Source organism: Dendrobates tinctorius, unplaced genomic scaffold (genome assembly GCF_039654945.1).
Source record: "Dendrobates tinctorius isolate UK_male_01 unplaced genomic scaffold, ASM3965494v1 ptg000189l, whole genome shotgun sequence".
NCBI lineage: Eukaryota > Metazoa > Chordata > Amphibia > Anura > Dendrobatidae > Dendrobates > Dendrobates tinctorius.
Window position 1 is genome coordinate 2,282,180 of NW_027361856.1, and position 25,844 is coordinate 2,308,023.

The 25,844-nt window shown below is 48.1% G+C and overlaps 1 protein-coding gene across 2 annotated transcripts in view; it reads right to left on the bottom strand.

The window, feature by feature from the left end:
* The window catches only part of ZFYVE26 (zinc finger FYVE-type containing 26), a 217,620-nt gene extending 193,023 nt beyond the window's left edge, over positions 1-24,597 (bottom strand). For both annotated transcript variants that reach the window (XM_073552265.1, XM_073552264.1), the window contains exons 1-6: positions 24,227-24,597; positions 20,414-20,489; positions 19,539-19,628; positions 18,543-19,056; positions 9,283-9,413; positions 5,201-5,362 (exon numbers count right to left, since the gene is read on the bottom strand). In XM_073552265.1, the coding sequence (XP_073408366.1) occupies positions 5,201-5,362; positions 9,283-9,413; positions 18,543-19,056; positions 19,539-19,628; positions 20,414-20,489; positions 24,227-24,435 (1,182 nt within the window). In that variant the 5' untranslated portion in view covers positions 24,436-24,597. The remainder of the gene's footprint in view (positions 1-5,200; positions 5,363-9,282; positions 9,414-18,542; positions 19,057-19,538; positions 19,629-20,413; positions 20,490-24,226) is intronic.
* Between the last annotated feature and the right edge of the window lie 1,247 nt (positions 24,598-25,844).

Here is a 25,844-nt window from a genome sequence, read left to right on the forward strand (position 1 = left end):
ATCTGTCCCTTGAGGGAGGTGAGCGTCACGAACCTGAGTCCAAGTCAGTCTGGAGAAAACTCTCAAAAGAACTGGAGCGGTCAAGACGCGAAGAGAACGACCATGGTCCTAACACCATGCGACAGAAGGCATTCAGGAGAGGTGAAAGATGCACCCTGATGGCGGTATCTGGGCACCAACCATAATGGAAACCCCTGAGGGAGAGTAGATTAGAGCCCCGGCTTTGAAAGCCAGCTCGTTAAACACCAGATTATGCGATCTGGTGATCCACTGGACGTTAGGAGAGCATGTCTGGACGACGCAACAGTCACCTGTGGATGGCGTGTACGATCTGTAATAACTCTGAGTACCACATCCGGCGAGACCAATCCTGGATGCCTAGGGAGCCTGGAAACAGCCATTACCTCTGTTTACGTGATGACCATTGCCAGGAAAGGAAGACAAAACTGGTGCCACGGAGTAACCAATCATGCCCCCCTATGGCGTTTTGGATAGAGACCGAGCTCAGACTGCCGAGTACCTTAGCCTTCAGTCTTGAAGCCATCAGATCCCCATTCGGATTCTCCTAACGAAGGCAGTCCTATTAAAAACATCCTCCGTGGTGCATGTCAACAATCGTGGAGATATGTTATTGATTCGAATGGAGTGATACACGAGTAGATAATGGAGCGGGTGTCGGTAACCTGGATCACTTGGAATACAAGGATATACAAAAAGACTGCTCTACAACCAAGGAGGCTGGTATCAACAGCCACCACTGGTGAATAGATCAGAAGATAAATCTTTCTCCTTGGTATAGAGGGAGAACATCAATGTCCACCGCCTGTGAGGCAGACGTTCGGGGGGGGAGCGGCACCGCCGCCGAGGAGAGCAGTCTTCTGGCGCCAACTGCCACAAGAGAATACAATTAATTGAAGAGCATCACTTCAATTGTTACTGCAATCTCTCCCCACCCCGTACCTCACGGCAATCCGGAAGGAAAAAGGAGAAGAGCGCCAAAGAGTGTGAACTGAAGATGCTGTTCACGATCAAGGTAAGAACCGAATGGAGGGACTCCATTCGTGGATGGTGTACCTTGGCCAAGATCCAGCGAGGGTCCTACAGATCCGTCCCTTCTGGGAAGCATGGCAGTCTTCCATTCTTCTGCGGCCGCAGAGATGTCAGTCCCAGCATCTTGCCCAGGCTAATGCTAGGCGTCTGGTTCCAAGATCTTTGGAAGACGTGAAGGAAAAAAAACATTTTATAGAGGGACGATAAGAAAAAAGGAATCTTTGTATCTAGAAGACCCAGGCTTGGGCTCGTTCGATACGAACAGCATACAAAAAAGAAAAAGGAGACCTCACAAACCAGAAATAGGCGGCCGTCCGTAATGCTGTGTGTCGACGGCTTATGCCGGAAATCACTGGGTGGAAAACCATCAGGGACCTATCTCTCTCAGGTCCAGACACTTTGGGGAAGGACCCTTACATTGCTGGCTTGACCCATGGGAAGACGGGGATCCCTTGCCGATGCGAGCGCCGGATATATGCGCGAGGACCAATATCAGATTTGCTGCCGAAGGCAATGGGGAAGATGCTCTAAGCCCTGCTCATCTATGGCCTTGAGTTCCTTCTGTGGGTGCCGCCCTCCCTCCATTCTGTGAGCCATAATGCCTTATTGAGTGTGATGGCATTTGCCGCTGTCAGCCGTATGGGAAAAGGGCGTCCAGCTAAAAAGAGAAGAGAGCTGGTTTCGATGCTCACAGAACGGAACGAATCAGGCTCTCGTCTGTCGGACCTTTAATTGACTATCAACCTGGATGGCCCAGGGATTCAACCCAATGTTTCCGGTAACCAGCTGAAAGCAAGGGGGGATTCCTCCATTCCGGAGGCTTCCGATTTGGTTATCCCATCGCTCCCTTAGCCGGTCAACTATGCCGTGGGCCACCTGGAGTGCGTATTATGGGGTATAGTTCACCGGAAAAATGTTACGATTTGGAACAGACCAGGCGTTAACCTTCAGAAAACGGTGTGAGTGCATTTAAAAAGAAATCTTCCAGTTTTTGTTTTTACATCTCTAGAGAATCCGAAATCCAGGCAAAACATTAAGCTGATACACAGTCCTGTACTCTGTAAACCTGTGGTCAAGGGAAAGAGAAACACAGAGTATACAGACATTTAAGCCGTAGTTGGTCGAATAGCGTACTGTGAGCCCTTTCTCTAGATGTCTGCGTCTGCTAATCGACAGCTGCTGTGATCCTGTGAACGCTCCGATGCACAGCGGGATCGAGGATAACCTGTGCCAGAGGAGAAGTCCATCCGGAGAGGGGGTTCATAAGTCGGGCCCAGTGTTGACGGAGTCTAACACTGGCGTGGTTAGATGGCCTATGGATCTCCATGAATCAACCCTACAGGCATGCGCAGGGCAGGTATAATTCCAGAATAAATACTGCTGAAAAAAGCATTCCAATCCTCTGGAATGCAGGCTGGCCGGGGATATAGAGGGTCAAAGAACACACATATCTATACATATATACATACAAATTTGTATTCACACAGTATCTTCCAGGTTTCACCCTGTAGACTGTGGTCCTCCCCAGGAAAACAGCACTCTTGTTAGAGCTGAATAGGCGCTATCCTTGCGCTCAGTGTTGTATGACCCTTTAAATCATATAAGGGTGCCCGTGCCCTGGTCTGCAGGATGGTGGTGCTTGCCCAGCCTCACGCTGCTTAGCAGCTGCCACATGAAGGACGGAGCGACCAACGGCGCACTCCGGTGGAGGATGAGCGCGACAGTCCTCTGCTGATGGACCATAACTCCTCAAGGGGCATGGTCCCACAGCCAACACGTCAATGTACATAATGCAGCCCGGCAAGGAATATGGTCGCCGGGATTAGATCTCCACGATGGGGACTTCAGCGTGGAGGCAGCGTTCCTGTGAGAACCACCGCCTTGTCACTCCGGGAGAGGTGGCTCCACCGAAGGAGGCCGAAGCCGGGGCCTACATTATCGACTGGCGCGGCTCCAGGGAAGGAGTCCGTGGGCCAAGCGCTCCACGGTGCACGGCGGGGGAGGCGCTTACACTCCCGCTCCGCCATGCCCTACCTGCGAGAAACGTCAGGCAGGTGGGCAGGACCTCCGACGTGACCCTCGGCTGGTGAGCGGAGAAACCGCCTGCGGCCTAGCAAGGGCCAAAGGCGGGGGCTAGATTAGCAGTGCCCGGCCGGAAAGAATGACTGGGCCCGCGACCCAGAAGTCCACTTACCGTCACGCCAGGGGGAGTGAAAGCAGAGCCTCTGCCTGCAGGCCAGTGCTACGACAGGGACGATGCAGGAACCCTCAATCCATCCTACCCTCTGAGGGGGAGGTGGAGAGGGACCATCCAGCTCCCTGCAGCACCGCTGTTCCATCAGTGGTGGTGCAGAGGGAGCAGCGCGGACGCCGTGGGGTCCTCTGTGTATCCTAAGGGTTCGCTCCACTAGGATTTCACAGGGCTATGTCTGGCTGTGGCTGAACTTGTGCTGCGTGGCTTCACGAGAGCAGTCACGCTCAGCCTAGAATGGCCTGGCACTCACCGCGGTGTGCGTCCCGGCATGGAGCCGCAGTGACGAGACTTCAGCGCAGAGGCATGCGTTCCCCAGGCGACCCTCGGACTGTCGGTCACTAATCCGGTCGCTTCAGGGGCGATGGGTAATCTTCAGGATGGTACAGGGTAAGTGAATGCCTCAATCCAGCATCCCTTAGAAGGGAAGTGGAGAGGGACCGTCCGCCTCCTTGCATCATCCGCTTTAAAAAATGGTGAAGCAGTGGGAGCTGCACGGACGCTATGTAGAGGCCTCGGAGCATCCTATGGGTTCATTCCCTAAGGATGGGCAGGGCAGGTTGTCTGGCATAGGCCTGGCTGCAGAAGAGGATACATGAAGGCGACACTCCATGTGCTCGTCCATGCCTGGGGATCGGTGCCCTTTAAGAGACCCATCGCCCTTGAATCAGCTCAGGCATGGCATCCCACGTCGCAGGAGAGGATACGTGGAGGCGACAATCGCACGTGCTCGCCTGTTGTTGGTTTGGGGAAATCGGAACCTTGAAAGGCTCCGTTGCCCCTTCATCAGGATTAAAAAATGAAAAAAGTAAAATTCAAAAAATTAAAATAACAAATGGTCTGAAGACCAGACCAGTGTGCCTCCTACAGACACTAAGCAAGAACTGGTTCACTTGGGGCCAGCAGGAAGGTGTACGCTGGGGAGGAGCTAACTTTTGTCTCAACATCAGCTTCCTATTGGCCACAGCATAACACCCATGGTCTGTGTCCCCCAATGAGGCGAAGGAGAAAATCTCGGCTTATACACAAGTAAATAGATTTTATATATACAGTTCAAGCCAGAAGTTTACATAGTCCTGAAGCATACTACCAAAATGGTAAGAAAGTGGCTTCAGGATAACAAAGTCAATGTTTTGGAGTGGTCATCACAAAGCTTTGATCTCAATCCTATTGAAAATTTATAGGCAAAGCTGAAAAGGCCAGTGCGAGCAAGGCGACCTACAAATCTGGATTAGTTACACCAGTTTTGTCAGGAGGAATGGGCACAAATTCCAACTAACTATTGTGAGAAGCTTGTGGAAGGATATCCCAAATGTTTCACCCAAGTCATTCAGTTTAAGGGCAGTGGTACTAAATACTAATGAAATGGACTTACATGTTTGACTTTGACCTAATACGGGAAAGGTTTATACTGATGTCAGATAAAGATAAAACATGCAGATATGTCTTTTTATATAGTGTATTGAAACTTCTGGTTTCAACTATTATATATACAATATGCATGCATTTATAATATACAGTATAAAGTTAGTATGTATAATGTATATATAATACTATTTTCATTATCCAATGAACGCTATGAAAATCGAGCTTAGAAAAAATATAGAGGCAGATTTTTTTTTTTTTTTTTAAATCTATTCATCACACTTGGAATACTTTTTTTTGTTCTTCAGTACATTGTGTGGCAAAGAGAATGGTACCCGTTAAATTAAAACTACAACATGTCCCACAAAAACAGGCACCCATTCGGCTGAGTAGAAAACAAAAAAAAACAAGACAAAACAATGCCTTATGGAATAAAAGGAAAAATGAAAATTAATAATGCCAAGTCATGAAGTTGTTAATAACAAACTGTACGAACGGAAGGAACCATTCCCTTTGTGTGCAACATAGACGTACCGTATTTTTGTGCATGACATGCAGCAGTGCTTTGGCAGTCTCTGTACTCTGAAGGTGGGTCCAACCCAAGAGGACTAGAAGACGTCTCAAAGGCTTTAACTCATTAGACAGCAGTGAGTCCAGACTGGAGAAATCTTTTTTAAAGAAAGCCATGGCAGTAAGCTAAAATGAAAAAAAAATAAGTTTAAACACACACAAACTGCTGCGTTTCTGAGATATTTTGTCACATGTCAGTACATCCTGGTACTGTCATATGGATTTGGGACTGCTGCAGCCAATCAATAGCCAGAGCGCTGAAGGATTGGGACTAGTGTTGAGCGAACGTGCTCAGATAAGGAGTTATCAGAACATGCACATGTGCTCACAGTGTTTTCGGCGTGCTCAAAAAATATGTTAACTAACAAAGGCAGACGTTCAAACGCACGTCGGGGTGGACGAATCCAGGGACCGCTTGTGTCAATTTCCAAACAGGTAATGTAGTTTCATGCATCTCTATCCTTAGCTTGTTTGCAGCCATATATGGGGCTTATACATACCACTCGGCATCCTGTATACTAACTAGCTCATAGACATGTATATGCACATGCACTTTATGTAAGATAGCTACCTTATGTGCACCTTGCATAGGATATCTACCATCCTACTTACCTGTGCTACAATATACAAAATTAATGAATTACACCAGTGACACTTACTATCCTTTCTAGCAATTTTCTATCCAGGCATCTAAGCTACTTCGCCATCTTCATGCACTTTGACGTTATGCAATATATGATCATACATATTGAGCCGTGTGATTTAAATTGCAACCATATTTAAAATGTGTATATAACTGCTCCTTTGTCTTACGTCCGCTTTTCATCTGGTTATTTTTCCCACTCCTATCCAAAAATGTTATTCTTATGTAATCAATAAAGTTATTCTACTTGCTTATCAAGGACTCCTGTATTCCATTTGCTATTCCTTTCTACACTCAAAAAATATGTCCCCACAGCTGCATGTCTCGTAGCTGCTAGACTGCCGCAACACATGCTGGGATAGCCTAACAGCTGTGAGATATGCAGCCGCGATTTTTGGGCAAAAAAACGCACGTTTTTGATGCGTTTTTTTCCGCGCGTCTTTTGGACTATAGGAAATAGCCAAAAACGTGGACCTATGCGGAAATTAATGAACATGCTGCGTTTTTTTACCGCTAAGCGTTTCCTTAGCGGTAAAAAACGCATCCATTGGCACAAAAAGGCCAAAATGCATGTAAATGAATGGGATGCTTCTTTTAAGCGTTTTTGATGCGGTTTGACCCCGAAAAACGTATCAAAAACGCTTAAAAAAAACGCTACGTGGGCACACAGCCTCAAGCGGATGCAATGACTAAAGGAGACCACTGAATTGTTCTAGACACAGAGACAGAGTGAAAGGGTATGAAATTAGCGAAGAGCATCGGCTCGAAGACTGGGACAACCCTTCCTAGAATCCTCATGCAAAAACAGATGGAGCACAAGGTTTCCAGCAGAAAAAATATCACTGCAGAAAGGAGAACTTGTCTGGGATAAGATGGTCACTACCCTCCCAGGTGTCTAAGGTCTTGCCTAGAATGTCTAAGCGCTGTGTTGGTGTCAGACTGTTAGTCTGTTGACCCAAAAGAAGGAGTTCAAAGGAATCAAAGATGATATGGACATCAGATTCTCCTCACTGGACATGGCTTTTAGCATAAGCTCATCCAAATAGGCAATAATTATTACCCCTCCGGCATGAATGGAGGAGTACAAAAAGAGGAGTGAGAACTTTGGTGAAAACACTGGGAGAGGTCACTAGCTGAAAGGTTAGTGTGAAAAACTGGAAAAGTAGAGAACCATCAGCGAAGTGAAGAAATCGCTGGTGGGACCTGGCTGGGGGAATATGAAGATACATGCAGAGTTATATTTAAAGAAGAGAGAAGTTCTCCTGTCTCCAGTGACGAAAATACAGATCAAAGGAGCTCCATGCATAATCTTCTGACTAGCACAACTCCATGAAAGGAAAAAGTCACATAGGAACTGTGGACAGGTTTTAATAGCATCCCTAAGACCGCTTCATTATTAGAAATGAGAACAAAAGCCCCTTGGAACTAATGGTTGTGGATGGCTCAGGAGAAATCAGAGGCATGGAGGACGATCCTTGGAGAAGAAAGGAAAAAAAAAAAAAAAAGTTTCACGTCAGAAGGGCCAATTTGAACTTGTAACCAAGAGATACCAAACCTTTAACCAAGCATTCCCCCAAATCTCTCTCAAGGAGAGAAGATATCCTCATAACCGAGATGACTTGAGTTCAGAGAAGTCAATGAGGGTGAGTGCACACCGTGCGGATTCACGTGCGGATTTGCAGGTAAAACCTGCGGTTTTCCTGCGGATTTGCCAGCGGTTTTCCCCTGCGGTTTGACACCTGGACAATGGAACAGGTGTCAAACCGCTGCAGAATCCGCAAAAAGAATTGACATGTTGCGGATTTAAAACCGCAGCAAATCCACGCGGAAAACTGCACTGCAGTTTTGAAATCCCATTGGCTAACATGGTACTGTACATTGCTTGCAGATCTGCAGCAGAATCCGCAGCGTGTGCACATACCCTGAGATGAAGGATCTGGAAGTGAAGGGCTTTGCAGCCTCGGGGAATGCTTTGAAGAAGAGCTACCCCTGTAATTGAAGGGTCAGAACTACTTGTTGCTTCTGCAGGTAAAGTACTTGGAAAAGAACAAAATCTCTTGAATCGTCTAGATGGCTGAGAGCATGTATAGTTCTGATGGAGAGCATGTACAGTTCTAGGTCTTTTATCACCTGTATTATTCTTGATGATCTTGTCTAGGTGCTTACCAAAAGACCCCGTCACCTGTGAAAGATGCCAGGTCTGCAGACCAATCTCAGAGACAAATGGAACAGCAGACACAGAAATGGATGTGGCACTAGTTTTGCTGACTCAAGAAAAGCCTTACAAAAGGAATTTGGAGGCATATGAGAAGACTAAATAAGAAGATAAACTCTGGTGGTTTAACCCAAACCAAGCAGGAAAGGGAGATGTAGTTCACTTGGTAACTTAAAATTAGCATGTGCCTGTCTAGTTGTTCCCAATCTTTAAAAAAAAAATAATCAAACTCATCATAGCTGGTAAAAGCAGTAGTAAAGTTCCTGCTTTCTAGGAAGGAGAGGCATACTTGTCCTCAACTTGGAGGGTGTCTCTCACTGTTCAGATAAGGTCCCACATGTCTGAAGTCAGAAGTGACCCCAAGAATGGATGACTGGTGAATAAATGGAGTGATCTGGGATAGTAAATTCCGCACCATCGAGGGGGGGGAAATCTATATGAACCTGAACAGAGTAGCAGACCTGATGAAGGTTGTGTTTAATGCCTATAGACACAATGCTAAAAAATTAAGATGCTTACTGTCCTAGTATAGCACACCATTCAGAGCCAACACTTTTGTCACCCAGTGCCGAGCCTCTCAGTTGCAGGAGGTTTACGTTCGGTTCTGTATCCCCTAACACTATGAACGAGAAAAGTCTGGGGGCACAGTACTCCCCTAGTCTCTCTTCAGCTGTGACTGTCCTCTACTAGAGGGTCCTTAGGTTCTTTTACAGTCAATGTTAAAAAAACATGCTATAATTATATTGATGTGTGATTGCTTGGTGTATTGAGCTGCACAGTGATCAGCTTCATGACTGAAGGATATATAACCCCAGTTCCTGGGCTCCCCAATGGACTATGTGAGACAAGGCTTTTACCAGCTCAGCTGGACGAGTGGCAGGAGAATCTGCCCTCGACAATTAGTCTCCCCCTTCCATGCTCCTCACCAAAACCTGTGATGTCTAAAAACCTTGATGCCCACAACGAGTCAAACTATCCGCATTAAGCAGCATGAATCGTTGAATGGGTTCCCTTTAACTTTATGTCCAACATTTTCGAGATCTACCAAATAGCAATAGCTTGGTCATGAGTGGTCCAGCAGCACAGAAGACACCTTCTGTCGTGTCACACACCACCAGCGGAGTGGGCATTTTCAGTGTTAATAATTTGCTAATAGACCAAGTAATAATGACACAAAACATCACTGACCAGAATTTGCTCCAGGAAGTGTTTGCCTGTACAGAGACTGTAAAAGTAGATCATCTTCCATGGTCGCTGCCGCTCCTGATCATGGAAAAGGCTGAGGACTGCTCTTTCTATATCACAGAGTTCCTGAGCTTCTAATTATAAAACAAAGTGGAGAAGTATACGTTATAATGTAGAAATGATGTAATAAACACAATCTAGGCCACCAATAAAAGAGCCGGGATTGGCACCAATTTATGACGCTGCCATTCGATGACCAGGTCTAGCAATCTGTGGACGCTGGGAAGAAGCCCGGAGAACTGCCTCCTACCTGACAGCATCCCTGGCTCCTCTATTATCCGGCCTCACGTCATCATTGTAGCTCGATGCAAATGACACGCAACTCAAAAGACCTGTGGATACTGATATTTAGGAGGCGATACGCAGGGCTCCTGTCCGATGGCTACAGATTACTCACATGGATGGACCAGGTCGCACAAATGTTCTGATGAATGTTTCTCATCAGTAGATCAGATGAGCAAAAGCATCTTTTATGCAGACACATTAAAGGGGGAGTCCCATCTCATATCACTAGGAAAAGCCATCTCCTAACGATAACGGGGGTCTGAGTTCTAAGACCGTCCCACGATCATGCAGTACATTTTTTTTGCAACACCATAAATAAGTGAAATATACAACAAGAAATCCCTCGCATGCATGCAGCCTTCTGCACTAGACACGCATTTCACATTTCAATAGTAAATGCATGTATACCGGAACAGCCACCCCGTGGAACAGAAATGTGCCCCATCCAAACAGACGTCACTTCCGGTGCCAAAACAAGGATAGCATCTAATCCCATAACGGTCATAGTGGAAGTCGGGGTTATAGGAGGGTGACAGAACGGGGAGGAGCGGTAATACGCTTTAAATCAGACAGGACTCAGATGACGTGCCCCCTCATCCATGGATGAATATGCAATAATTAGGACTCTCCCAGTATTGTAACGAGGCGAATCTGCAGACAAAAATAGGATATACATGACAGACATCCCACTGAATACAGGAGGTCATGTTCATCGAACGTTGAGAACACAGGTCAAATAGAGGGATTTTTGGTACTCACCATAAAATGTCTTCCTTGGAGCATTTATTGGGGGGACACAGGTAACTATGGGGTGTATGCTGCTGTCGCAAGTAGGCTGACACTATGCAAAAAAAGGAATATAGCCTCTCCAGAGGAGTATATACCCACTGACAGGCACCAAGTACTTGAGATAGTGTAAAAGCAGCAAGAGAAGCAACCAAAAACTAAACATAGCTACCAACCCAACAACAAAGCCCATAGGCCCAAATGCAGTACAACCAGTTAGGGAGGGTGCCGTGTCCCCCAATGAATGCTCCAAGAAAGATTTTACGGTGAGTACCAAAAATCCTTCTTTATCGCTTCTTTGGGGGACACAGGTAACCATGGGACGTCCCAAAGCAGTCCCAAGAATGGGAAAACAGAAGGAACGCAAAGACAAAAAAAAAACAAAGTTAAGTCGGCCGGTGCATAACCGCCACCTGCAGCACCTTCCTTCCCAGGCCTGCAGCAGACGAGGCATGGGTTTAAACCTTGTAAAACCTCACGAAACTGTGCAATGATGACTTGGTGACGAACTGCCCAGGAAGCTCCCACCGCCTGGGTGGAGTGAGCCTTTACCCCCAGAGGGGTCTGTTTGTCCTGAACACAGTATGCCTCCAAAATTGCCGAACGAATCCAATGGGCAATAGTGGACTTGGAAGCTGGGAGCCCCTTATGACGACCTTCAGAGATGACAAGCAGGGCATCAGGGTGGCAACAGGAAGCAGTGCTTGAAATGTAGACTATGATAGCTCTGACCAGATCCAACTTGTGGAGGGACTTCTCCAGGGGGATGAAAGAGAGGAACGGACAATTTCTTCATTAAAGTGAAAAGAAACCACCTTACGTAAGAAGGAAGGAACGTGCCTGAGAACTACCTTGTTCTGATGAAGAATCAGGAACGGAGAACGGCAGGACAGTGCCACTAACTCAAATTCTTCTGATGGACGTAATGACAACCAAAAAGGGCACTTTCCATGAAAGGAGAGAAGCCGGAATGTCTTGAATGGGCTCAAAAGGAGAGCGCTGAAGTGCGCAAGGACAAGGTTAAGATCCCATGGATCTATCGGTGGGCGATAAGGCGGAGCTAGGTGGGAAACGCATTGAAGGAAAATCTTTACCTGGGAACAAGAAGCCAGCTCCTGTTGGAACAGAATTGAAAATGCGGAAACTTGACCCTTTAGAGTACTAAGAGATAAACCAGTATCAAGACTCGCTTGTATAAACCCCAGGATGGAAGGAATAGAAAAGGACATAGAGACCAAACTGTTGTCCTCACTCCACCGAAAGAAGGCTTTCCAGTAGCTGTGGTAGATACGCAAGGATGCTGGTTTTCTTGTCCTTATCATGGTCTGAATGATCTGATGAGAAAAACTGGCCTCCCTCAGGATTGCGGCTTCAACGGCCATGCCGTTAAACTCAGACTATGAACTCTGGTGAAGGAGTGGGCCTTGTGAAAGAAGATCTGGATGGTCTGGAAGCCTCGAGTGAGCGTCCATGAGCACATTCACTAACTATGCGTACTAGGCCCTTCTCGGCCAGTCCGGAGCTACCAGGATTACAGGGATTCCCTCCGTCTTTATCTTTTTTACGACTCTCGGAATCGGGGGGCGAGGCAGAAAAAGATAAGGCAGTTGGAATTGGGACCACGGGATCACTAGGGCATCGTAAACGATGGCCAGCGGATCCAGGATCTGGCTACAAACTGAGGAACCTTGTGGTTCATCCGAGACGCCATCAGGTCGACGTCCAGAGTGCCCCATCTCTGGCATATTTGGTTGAAAATGTCGGGGTTGAGAGACTACTTGCCTGATGCAAAACCCTGACGAATGTGTATGGAATGTGTATGGCTGATATGGCGAGAACGTGACACTCTGCCCATCGCAGAATCCTTGTTACCTATGCCATCACCTGTTTGCTGCGAGTCCCTCCTTGATGGCTTATGTAAGCCACCATAGTTGCGTTGTCCGATTGAATGCGGACTGGGTGGCCTGCTAGAAGGGACTGTCAGCGATGAAGGGTAAGAAAAATTGCCCTAATCTCCAGAAGACAGATGGGGAGAGCGGCTTCTCGGACGTTCCAGAGACCCTGCACTGTCTGATGAAGGAAGACCGCTTCCCAACCGAGGAGCCTGGCGTCAGTGATGACCTGCCACCGGGGAGGGAGGAAGGAAGGACTTCCCGCGTAGGAATCTCTGATGTTGAACACAAGCAAGAATGTGAAGATAAGCATCCTGTATGTCTACCGAACAAAGAAATTCTCCCGGTTCCATGAAGACAATCACCGAACGCAAGGACTCTATCCTGAAATGGTGGATGCGAACATGACGTTTCAGACACTTGAGGTTCAAAAATCGGACGGAGCGAACAATCTTTCTTCGGAACTACGAAAAGATTGGAGTAGAACCCTGAAAAGCGTTCATTCCAGGGAACAGGTACAAATACTCCTGTGTGTAGAAGGGAAGAAACTGCCTGAAGAACCCCTGGAGCCTGAGACAGAAGCCTTGGTGGACGAGACAGAAAGAAACGTCTTCCTGGGGTAGGGAAGTCAATTTTGTAACAGAACGTGACCATGTCTCTGACCCAGGCATCGTCGACCGTTGACAACCAGGCGTCCCGAAAGAAAAAAAAGCCGGCCTCCCACCCTGGAGATACTCCCAGGTGGGAGTGATTCGTCACTTAGAGAACATGTTGGTGCGGGATTCAGAAGACTTGGAAGAACAACCCCTTGATTGCCAGTGAGGTGGAGGTCTGAAGCGACTACTGATACACGAGCATGCTCGGGTGTTCTCCCGAGTAGTTTGGGTGTACGCAGAGATTTTGTGTCGCCGCAGCTGCATGATTTGCAGCTGCTAGACAGCCTGAATACATGTGGGAATTGCCTAACATGCCTAATAAACGAAAAATAAATCTCCGAGCACGCCCAAATTACTCAGAGAACACCCAAGCATGCTCGGAAATTTCGAGTAACGAGCATACTCATGCATCACTTGAAGCAACCTCTTCCTATTGAAAGGATGCTTAGGCCTGGACTGGGGGAGAGAAGTGCTTTTCCCGCCGGTAGCATTCAAAATGATCTGATCCAGTTTGAACCCAAAAAGCCTAGAGCCTTGAAAGGCAAGGTTTGTGAGAGACTTTTTTGAGGATGGATCAGCATTCCACGCTTTTAATCAGAGGATGTGGCGTACAGCAATGATGTTGCTGTTTGCCCTGGCAGAACAACCGGCCGCATCAGAGGCGGTCAGAAGATATTTGCTAGCATGGGTAATCTGGCCTGCCAAATCTGCCATCTCATCTGGGAGGAGCTGCTGCTAGTATACCCTGGCGAAGCATTCTTGCCCAGGCAGACATGGACTTAGCCACCAAGGTGGAAGCAAATATGGGACAGAGAAACGCCAACCGCTTCAAAGGCTGACTTAGCCAAGGACCCAATGTGCCTATCCGCAGCGTCTTTAAGAGACACCCTGTCTGGCAGAGACAAGACTGTCTTGGAAGACAGGCGAGAAACCGGCAAATCCACATTAGAGGATTCTGCCCATTTACCAACGAGGTCTGGGCTGAAGAGATAAAGAACGTCTAGCCGCGTCCGTCCCGGGAAGCGCTTTTCAGGATGTTCCCAGTGTTTAGCCATAATTGCTTCAAATTCTCTGTGATTGAGGAAGGTTCGCAAAGAGTTTGGGTAATTGCCAAGATAAGGCTATTGACCATATGCTGCATTTTTGAGACCTGGTCCGTATCAGACTCAGACTGGGATTCTGCATCCAACCCAAAACCGCCTCCGAGGAGGGAGCATAAGGAGAGGAGTGCTTCCTAGATGATGCAGAGAGACCCGGAGAACTGGATGAGGAACTGGAAAGAGCCTGCTTCCTTTGCTTTGTACCAGATCTGTCCCTGCGACGGTCGTGGTCAGGTGCGTGTGAATCGCCGTGAGACGCTTTCAGAGCACTGGTGGCGGCAGACAAATGTGGAGGATGCTCCAGGACCTGGACCAGGGACTGTGATATTTTAGTCAGGTCAGAGATCGATTGACATGGCAACAGCCCACTCGGGGGGGGGGTGTGCGCTCTCCTCCCGGGCGTTAGGGGGCTCCTGTGGGGCAGACATGGTGGAAGGGCTGCAGGACGGACAGAGAGGGGAAGGCTGACCTGAGGACCACTTTCTTTTACACAGGGCACAGGCATAATGAACTACAGTAGGCTTAGAGGGGCAACGAGAAGCGTCTGCAGGGTTGGGCATAAATTGAGCCTTGGTAATACTGCCGAGAATGAGCTATATAGGGAATAGAGAAAGTGGTAATTGAGAGGGTAGAGCCTACCCGATTCCAGCGATGGTAAGCAAATGACTGCGAGGTTAGCTGTGTCCCCCTGCGGCAGATGTCCTCAGGCTAAATGGGGGGTCTGACACCGAGGGTGCAGAAGATATGCAGGAGAAAGCAGTGTCTCAAGACAGAATTACATCTGCTGAGACATAAGAAATGATGAGCGGGGTTGGTTGCCGCGAAAAACAATTTACTGTGCAGTACACACAGTACAGTAGTCACAAACGTTTTGGTCTTGTGCGATGATAAGTGGCCGGGGAAGCCGGAAAGGATGCGTGGCCCGGTAAGAAAGGAGGTTGTCCCAAAGGTCTGGGACCGGCAATGAAAAAAAAATAGCCATGGCTGTACAGGGGAAAATATACTGAAGGACGGAAAAGCTAACAAGTCCTGCCATGCACCTTTGCGGAGGAGGAAACATGCATACCTGCAAGGTGGGTCCACGGTTCCTCTTCACCAATGAGGATCACATCAGGAGCCCTCGGGTGGGTGAGGGTCGCTGGAATCAGGGATCCTCCTTCCCGCACCGCTGGTGACCAGTCTTCCTCCCAGCCCTCTCCGAAGAGATGGGGGGGGTAGGGGAAAAGGCTATGACCGGCCACCAGGAACCACCCTGAAGCACCCGTAAGGTCCTTCCTGCAGGCCTGAGTGGGCTATGTAGGTGACAACACTGCTCTCTCAGTCGCATAAGTACGGGAAAACAAGGTGAGAAATTACACCCCGTTACCGTAAGGAAGAAGAGTCTGAAAGATTAAGAGAAAAGATTAATAGAACAAAACAGATATCTGAAAAGGAAAATGCAGATCTGGGATCAGATCCAGGTCTGCCTCCTACAGACACTAAGCTTAAACTGAGGTACTTGGTGTCTGTCGGTGGGTGTATACTGCTGGGGAGTAGCTATTTTCCTTTTTTGCATAGTGTCAGCCTCCTAGCGACAGCAGCATAAACCCCATGCTTACCTGTGTCACCCAATGAAGCAATAAAGAAATAAGTATCACACACTGAGTAGAGAGGTTATTAATCCCACAGAAAATCAAACATAGAGAAAATCCTAAAACACCACAATATATGGCATATTATATATATATTACACACACACACACACATACATATACACACACATACATACACACACAGTACAGACCAAAAGTTTGGACACACATTCTCATTAAAAGTTTTCTATATTTTCATGACTATGAAAATTGTAGATTCACTCTGAAGGCATCAAAACTATGAATTAACACATTGTGGAATTATATAATTATTAACAAAAAGGTGTGAAACAACTAAAAATGTGTCTTATATTCTAGGTTCCTCAAAGTAGCCACCTTTTGCATTCTCTTGATGAGCTTCAAGAGGTAGTCACCGGAAATGGTCTTCCAACAGTCTTGAAGGAGTTCCCAGAGATGCTTAGCACTTGTTGGCCCTTTTGCCTTCACTCTGCGGTCCAGCTCACCCCAAACCATCTCGATTGGGTTCAGGTCTGGTGACTGTGAAGGCCAGGTCATCTGGCGTAGCACCCCATCACTCTCCATCTTGGTCAAATAGCCCTCACACAGCCTGGAGGTGTGTTTGGGGTCATTGTCGTGTTGAAAATTAAAATGATTAATGATTAAAATGATGGTCCAACTAAACGCAAACTGGATGGAATAGCATGCCGCTGCAAGGTGCTGTGGTAGCCATGCTGGTTCAGTATGCCTTCAATTTTGAATAAATCCCTAACAGTGTCACCAGCAAAGCACCCCCACACCATCACACCTCCTCCTCCATGCTTCACCATGGGAACCAGGCATGTAGAGTCCATCTGTTCACCTTTTCTGCGTCGCACAAAGACACGGTGGTTGGAACCAAAGATCTCAAATTTGAACTCATCAGACCAAAGTACAGATTTCCACTGGTCTAATGTCCATTCCTTGTGTTCTTTAGCCCAAACAAGTCTCTTCTGCTTGTTGCCTGTCCTTAGCAGTGGTTTCCTAGCAGCTATTTTACCATGAAGGCCTGCTGTACAAAATCTCCTCTTAACAGTTGTTGTAGAGATGTGTCTGCTGCTAGAACTCTGTGTGGTATTGACCTGGTCTCTAATCTGAGCTGCTGTTAACCTGCGATTTCTGAGGCTGGTGACTCAGATGAACTTATCCTCAGCAGCAGAGGTGACTCTTGGTCTTCCTTTCCTGGGGCGGTCCTCATGTGAGCCAGTTTCTTTGTAGCACTTGATGGTTTTTGCCACTGCACTTGGGGACACTTTCAAAGTTTTCCCAATTTTTCGGACTGACTGACCTTCATTTCTTAAAGTAATGATGGCCACTCGTTTTTCTTTACTTAGCTGCTTTTTTCTTGCCATAATACAAATGTTAACAGTCTATTCAGTAGGACTATCAGCTGTCTATCCACCAGACTTCTGCACAACACAACTGATGGTCCCAACCTCATTTATAAGGCAAGAAATCCCACTTATTCAACCTGACAGGGCACACCTTTGAAGTAAAAAACATTTCCGGTGACTACCTCTTGAAGCCCATCAAGAGAATGCCAAGAGTGTGCAAAGCAGTAATCAAAGCAAAAAGGTGGCTACTTTGAAGAACGTAGAATATAAGACATTTTCAGTTGTTTCACACTTTTTTGTTAATTATATAATTCCACATGTGTTAATTCATAGTTTTGAAGCCTTCAGAGTGAATCTACAATTTTCATAGCCATGAAAATAAAAACTCTTTGAATGAGAAGGTGTGTCCAAACTTTTGGTCTGTACTGTATATACATCGAGTGCACTGCATCGAGTCCACTGGGGTTGGTTGAATCCATCCAATAGAAGTAGAACCATCTTGTCTGGCGCTGAATTATTTTCTTGTCCCAATTGGATTGTCTGTGGGACAACCTCAATAACGCCAAACGAGATAGATGCCACAGCCTGTAACCAGGGCTGTGGAGTTGGAGTCGGAGCCCATTTTGGTGAAGTCGGCATCGGTGTCATGGAAATTGAGGAGTTGGAGTCGGAGGTTTGACTTACCGAATCCACAGCCCTGGTATGAGGGAGTCAGAGTTGGAGTCGGTGTCATGGAAATTGAGGAGTCGGAGGTTTGGTTTACCGACTCCACAGCCTTGTCTGTAACAAATGGAAATGACGTCTCTCTATTATTTTTAACATCCCCCACACGTCCACTAATGTGGACACGGAGATTGGGTTTAGTTTTTGCTACGTAGTCCTTAGGGCACGCACGCGTACATATATACACAACACTAGAGGTCCTGCAGTTAGCAAAACCCCTCATATTGTCCATCCTATTGGTATTTTCTACCCACAGCTGTTAGAGGCACATCTCAGCTGATCAGATCATCAGTCATGTGCGAGGAAAGATGCGAAACTTAATAGCAAAGCCTCAAAAAGAGGACTAAAAATTCAAGAATACAGCAAAAAAGTGGCAGCAGTGCTTTCCTGCCCAGGTCTCTGAAAAAACCCATGTAGTAAAGATGGTGGCAACACTGGTGCAAAATATTAACAAAACAATCACTCAGCCTACCAATTCATGGAGAGGTGATTGCTTAGTATTAGATTGCACAAAAGCGTCTTGTATAGGGCGCTGGTCACACAGAGGTAATACAGCCCACTAGTGACGCCCATACTTTTAGATTAGACGGGCTGCCCTGCACACAGGCACCCTAGCTAGTATATATGGCAGGTAAGCAATGCGGCCCTGTTTTTGCTGTATTAAAATTGAGGAAAGATGCGGGCTCAGCGACGGAGCATGCATCAAAGGAAGACAGGACCTATGACGTACTTGTACGTCAAAGCTTGTGGAGGGGTTAAATAGTAATGTTAGGTAAATCCTAACCATTCGCTTACAAACCTTTTGCATAGACGACACGCGTCCTTATTTGCTCACTAGCCACGGTGCCATACAAGGCGACTAGCCCGTAGTTCTGCTTCCTCAGTAAGCAAGCCTGAACACGATCCTCGGAGAGCATTCCCTTGTCCATGCAGACAATAAAAAGCTCCTCACACAAACGCCGGAGCTCAGTAGCCTGTAGCTCCAAATTGAAGTGCATGGTGCTTAAGACACTATATATGTGATCTACTGTATGCGATGTGGCGGCGGCCTCCTCCTCCACGTCCTGGAGGGATGATAACAAGTGTAAGAGGAAGGTCACAGTGATGTTCAGAAGGTAGAGATTGTATTCAGCCGAGGCTGGGTGATTATCGGCCACCAACAGAAAATTGATCAGCGACTGAATAAGCCGAGGATGATGGGATAAAGCCCTCCATAGACATGAGATTGTGGCCTTGCTAAACCGAGGACTCAGAAATTCCCTTCTGCTTTCTTTTATTACGGAGCAACTGTACAGAAAAGCTTCATACAGCTCCTGTGGAGGAAAAGAGAGTGTATCAATGATAAAAGTTCATATACACCATAGTAAAACCGGCAGGGTGGTCGACCTATTCACAGCCCACATGCGCCCAGCAGGGCCAGCGACCCGTCCATACCCCACATGTACCCAGCAAAGACTGACACTTCCATACCCCATATATACCCTGCAGGGACGGAGACCCTTCCATACACCATATACACCTGGCAAAGACTGACACGTCCATACACCATATACACCCGGCAGGGATTGTGACACATCCATACCCCATATACACCCGGCAAAGACGACACGTCCATACACCATATACACCCGGCAAAGACCGACACGTCCATACCCCATATACACCCGGCAGGGAAGGTGACATGTACAGAGTGAGTGAGTGTGAGTGAGTTTGTGTGTGAGTGAGTGAGACTGTGTGTGTGTGAAGAGATTAGATACATAAAAATTGGTACTGAAACGGATTCTTCAAATTTCACCTTCACACTTTCCTCTGATGCTTCTTTCTGAAACTCTTCCAAAAGCAAAAGAAACTCTGCTTCATCTCTGAGCACTTCCGGCAGCTGCTTCTACAATACAAGGTAAAGAATAATTACCAATGATCATACTGAAAAAGGACACCTAGGATTAACATAACGGCCAGAGACAGCAATGATGGGCATGCAGATGTGGTCTATGACAACACTGCTGTGCTCCTACAGTACAGGAAGTGTTAACATAGGGACACCTCAGTGGACGAGCCCATCCATTAGATGTTTTCTGGCCGTTACAGTGTAAGGGAAAACCAAGTTATAGAATCATCCTCATCATAACAACTCTTTTTCCAACCAGAAAGCAGAACAGAAACTCTCACCCATGGCTGCACTACATGCTTCCCTGGATGGCGGCCAGAATGTAAAGAGAGTGCGAGTGTATCAGAAGGCCGCGCTGAGGTTACACTAGCTGCCTCAGGAAAAAACCAAAACAAATGCCATTTTTTTAATGAAACCCAAGGGCAAAAATTAATTTTTATCCTCAGTTCCATGCACGGAACAAAAATTATATAAATTGTTGCCCAAGTTGAAAAACCACTTCAAAAAATGTCCACCATAGTTAAGTCCCTAATTCCAATGTAGGTAGTCTTTACTTCCAATTTGCATTGCAAAGGGTTAAATAGGCATCACATATAACACACTGCAAATTGCACTTAGGTTTTTCTGTGTGTGAATGGTGCCTTGTAAAGCTCTGTTCACTTGTATAGCATGGCGACTTATTGCAGATTTTCTGGTGTGCAATCTCCACAATAGACAAGCTGTGTCTTATAAGATTTATACACCTTCCCATATACTTTACTTATACTTGTTGGATCACTTACAGCCTTTCCGAGCCACACTTCCAAGGCATTAAACCAAAACCAGGCGAGCTTCTGTGGGGTATGCTCTTCATCATCACTGCAAAGACAAAGCAGAAAAGCCAATAAAAAAAATACTCAATTAGAAATACGCTTTTTTATACTCACCCGGGGGTCGGTCTGGTCCGATGGGTGTCGCAGGTATGGGTCTGGTGCCTCCCATTCCATTTTCTTGCGAAGCCGTCCTCCTGCTTGCTTCCTCACTACTGGCATCGTGCTCCTGCTCAGGCGTACTTACCTGCCCTGTTGAGGGCAGAGCAGAGTACTGCAGTGCGAAGGCACTGGGCCTCTCTGACCTTTCCCAGAGCCTGCGCACTGCAGTACTTAACAGGGCAGATAAGTACGCCTGCGCAGGAGCGCGATGCCGGGGAGCGATGAAGCAACAGGAGGGCAGCATTACAAGAAGATGGGAGGCACTGGACCGACCCCCTGGGAGAATATAATAAAACTTATTTTTGTTATCTTGCAGGTCAGACCGGGGACTTATCTACAGCATTATAGAATGCTGTAGATAAGCCCTAAAAGTGGTGGCCGCACCTTATATAGGTCAAAACTGCTGACAGGTTCCCGTTAAGGACCACAAATATGGACACACGCACATCCAATGTAGTCAATAGCGGTTTCGTGTGTCCGTGTGAAAAGCCCACAGACACATCCTTTTTATCCCGGCAGCACGGAGGAAATTAATAAGCTCCATGGATATTGACTCCTTCCCAGACTAATAAGACTAGCTCAAAGCTGTCTGCTATCCCTAAGCTGGTTAATACAAATAAGATGGGGGGACCGCACACAATTTTTTTTCACTTATTTATTTTTGTGCTAAATACAAGTAAAGAAAGCTACACAGACACAGCACCGATTACTGATTATATGTATCTCACTGATATATTTCTATCTTTCTCTGTTTCCAAATATAACACCTAAACATCTGTTATTTGTATTCTTCATTCTCTTCCAGTACTTGTCACACTGATGGCATACGGATGATACACACAGACACGTACATATGTATGCCACGCGGCTGGGGCTGGTGTCACGCAGACTTCAGACCTCACCCTACTGGTTTCTACAGCATCTATCACCAGGACATGAACCTTATGGAGATACGCACCGTGTCACTATTTGTGACTTAGTGTGCATATCTGTGTGTTATGAAGGCAGTGTGCGTGGCATTGGGGGTACTGTGCATAGCACTATTTTGAGGGTACTGTTTGTGGCGCCCATTTTTTTTTTGGGGGGGGGTACTACGCGTGGCACCCTTGGTTTCGGGGGTAGGTACTGCACATCGCACCTTTTTTTTGTCGGGATTGAGGTACTGTTTGTGACACTCGGTTTTGTTGTTTCGAGGAGTTTAGGTACTGCACGTAGCACCATTGGTTTCTGGGGGAAGGTACTGCGCGTAGTACCCTTGGTTTGGGGGGGGGGGGGGGGGGGAGATACTACACGTAGCACCCTTGGTTTCGGAGGGGGGGGGAGGTACTGCGTGTAACACCCTTGGTTTAGGTTGGGGGGGCACTGCGGCCTGCACCCCCCTTTTAAAGGGAGGAGTGCACTGTGCATGGCGTGTACTGCGCACAGCGCTCTCTTGGGGTGGGTGAGCACAGCACCCCTCTTTGGCGGGGGTTGCTGAGCATGGCAGTGTTATGTGTGTACCATACAAGCCACTATTTGGGAGGGGTTACTACGCATGAATCTAGTTTGGATAGTGCTGTGAGGGAGACTATTTGAGCACACTTCATGCAGCAGACGACAATCCAGGAGCTCCGCTATTTCTATTAATAACGAATATACCTCTATAGACGCCTCCACATATCGCCCTGACCCTGAGATAGTCCAATATTTACCACAACAATCACCACAGTAACAGGAGTCCTGTGTGTTTCACACTCCCTGATGATCAGTCTATGGGGGGGGGAGGGGAGAGCACAAATAACCTGCTAATCCCCCTTAACTTGCCCAGCATCTTATGGACAATCAAGGTCTGGCCTTCTCTAGAAAACAATGTTGCACAACCCTCCCCCAGCCGCATACTGGGGACATGCGCATGGCACCACACTGGGGGGGGGCCATGCTGGGGACACGTGCATGGCACCACATTGTGGGGGCACCATACTGGGGACACGCGCATGGCACCACATTGGGGGGACCATACTGGGGACACGTGCATGGCACTACATTGGGAGGGGGCTATGCTGGGGACATGCGCATGGCACCACACTGGGGGACCATGCTAGGGACACGCGCATGGCACCACACTGCGCATGGCACCACATTGGGGGGAGTACCATACTGGGGACACGAGCATGGCACCACATTGGGGGGAGTACCATACTGGGGACATGCGCATGGCACCACACTGGGGGGGGGCCATGCTGGGGACACGTGCATGGCACCACATTGTGGGGGGCACCATACTGGGGACACGCGCATGGCACCACATTGGGGGGACCATACTGGGGACACGTGCATGGCACTACATTGGGAGGGGGCTATGCTGGGGACATGCGCATGGCACCACACTGGGGGACCATGCTAGGGACACGCGCATGGCACCACACTGGGGGGAGTACCATACTGGGGACACGCGCATGGCACCACATTGGGGGGAGTACCATACTGGGGACACGCGCATGGCACCACATTGGGGGGAGTACCATACTGGGGACACGCGCATGGCACCACATTGGGGGGAGTACCATACTGGGGACACGCGCATGGCACCACATTGGGGGGAGTACCATACTGGGGACACGCGCATGGCACCACATTGGGGGGAGTACCATACTGGGGACACGCGCATGGCACCACATTGGGGGGAGTACCATACTGGGGACACGCGCATGGCACCACATTGGGGGGAGTACCATACTGGGGACACGCGCATGGCACCACATTGGGGGGAGTACCATACTGGGGACACGCGCATGGCACCACATTGGGGGGAGTACCATACTGGGGACACGCGCATGGCACCACATTGGGGGGAGTACCATACTGGGGACACGCGCATGGCACCACATTGGGGGGAGTACCATACTGGGGACACGCGCATGGCACCACATTGGGGGGAGTACCATACTGGGGACACGCGCATGGCACCACATTGGGGGGAGTACCATACTGGGGACACGCGCATGGCACCACATTGGGGGGAGTACCATACTGGGGACACGCGCATGGCACCACATTGGGGGGAGTACCATACTGGGGACACGCGCATGGCACCACATTGGGGGGAGTACCATACTGGGGACACGCGCATGGCACCACATTGGGGGGAGTACCATACTGGGGACACGCGCATGGCACCACATTGGGGGGAGTACCATACTGGGGACACGCGCATGGCACCACATTGGGGGGAGTACCATACTGGGGACACGCGCATGGCACCACATTGGGGGGAGTACCATACTGGGGACACGCGCATGGCACCACATTGGGGGGAGTACCATACTGGGGACACGCGCATGGCACCACATTGGGGGGAGTACCATACTGGGGACACGCGCATGGCACCACATTGGGGGGAGTACCATACTGGGGACACGCGCATGGCACCACATTGGGGGGAGTACCATACTGGGGACACGCGCATGGCACCACATTGGGGGGAGTACCATACTGGGGACACGCGCATGGCACCACATTGGGGGGAGTACCATACTGGGGACACGCGCATGGCACCACATTGGGGGGGGAACATACTGGATACTTCAGCCAGTGCATGCATTACCCACATGGCAGGTGCCCACCTCCTACTGGCAGTGTACCCACCTGAGCAGGTGCGGGGCTCTCACCAGGCCTCTCAGTATGTCCTCGACTTCTCCAGCATCGGGACCCCGGGAAAGTTGCGGCAGACAGGCCCGTGCCAGCTCCCAGCGGCCCGTGCGTAAACAATGGCAGAAGAATTCCCGTAGACGGTCCAGCGCCGCCTCTTCCTCCTCCTCCTCCTTCCCGAAAGGCGACTGCGGCAGCCGAGACATCTCCCGGGCGCTCTGCAGCCCTCAACGCAAACTGTGCGAGACCCCGCGGCTCTCAGACAAACACACGCTTCTGGTCATGTGACAGGCAGGAACCTGCCGAGATCACGTGATTCACTGCTTATGGTGTCACGTGACGCCAAGGTGCCGTCAAAGCAGGGCAGAGGTTCTGGTGTCACTACTCTTATCAACCACGAGGGGGCGATGATTTTCAAGAATCCATGAAATAAAGGCAGATCCCTGATATCAATAATTATTCTTATTTCATATAAATGTGAACAGTTTTAACCCCTTATTTACATTTTTTTTTGTTTTTTTTCAGGGCATGTCCTGTCTAGCTACTAAATTCAAATCCCTTAAGGGAACTAAACAGTAACAATAACCAAAACATGGTTTTAACCCCTTTACCCCCGAGGGTGGTTTGCACGTTAATGACCGAACCAATTTTTACAATTCTGACCACTGTCCCTTTATGAGGTAATAACTCTGGAACGCTTCAACGGAGCACGGTGATTCTGACATTGTTTTCTCATGACATATCGTACTTCATGTTAGTGGTAAAATTTCTTCAATTATGTCACATAAAATACGTAATGAGTAACATTTCCCACATGTTTACTTTACATCAGCACAATTTTGAACCAAATTTTTTTTTGTTAGGAAGTTGTAAGGGTTAAAAGTTGACCAGCGATTTCTCATTTTTACAACACCATTTTATTTTTAGGGACCACATCACATTTGAAGCCACTTTGAGGGGTCTACATGATAGAAAATACCCAAAAGTGATACCATTCTAAAAACTGCACCCCTGACAGTACTCAAAACCACATTCAAGAAGTTTATTAACCCTTCAGGTGCGTCACAGGAATATTTGGAATGTTTAAAAAGAAAGAACATTTAACTTTTCTCACAAAAAATTACTTCAGATCCAAATTTTTTGAATTTTCTCAATTGTGTAAGGCCTCTTTCACACATCAGGTTTTCGCCGTCAGGCGCGATCCGGCGCTTTTGACAAAAACCGGATCCGGCGAAATGCAATGCCGGATCCGGTTTCCCCCCCATTGACTTGCATTTGCGCCGGATCGCGCCAGATGGCCATGCGTTTCATCCGGTTTTCGCCGGATCCGGCAATGTGTCGCGATCCGGCGTCTGGAAAAAACGGCTACTGTAACGTTTTTTTGTCTCCGGCGAAAAAGCCGGACACGCCGGATCCAGCGTGTCCGGCTTTTTCAAACAATGAAAGCCTATGAGCGCCGCAATGCGCTCCGTTTTTTTTGGTCTGAGCATGCTCAGTAGCTCTGCCCACAAGACACATAGGACCCTCAGCCACACCCAACATGCCACCCAAGACAGGAACCAGGCGCAGGAGAAGGCAGGAGACCACTGCAGCAGCACCATCAGCACCACCACCA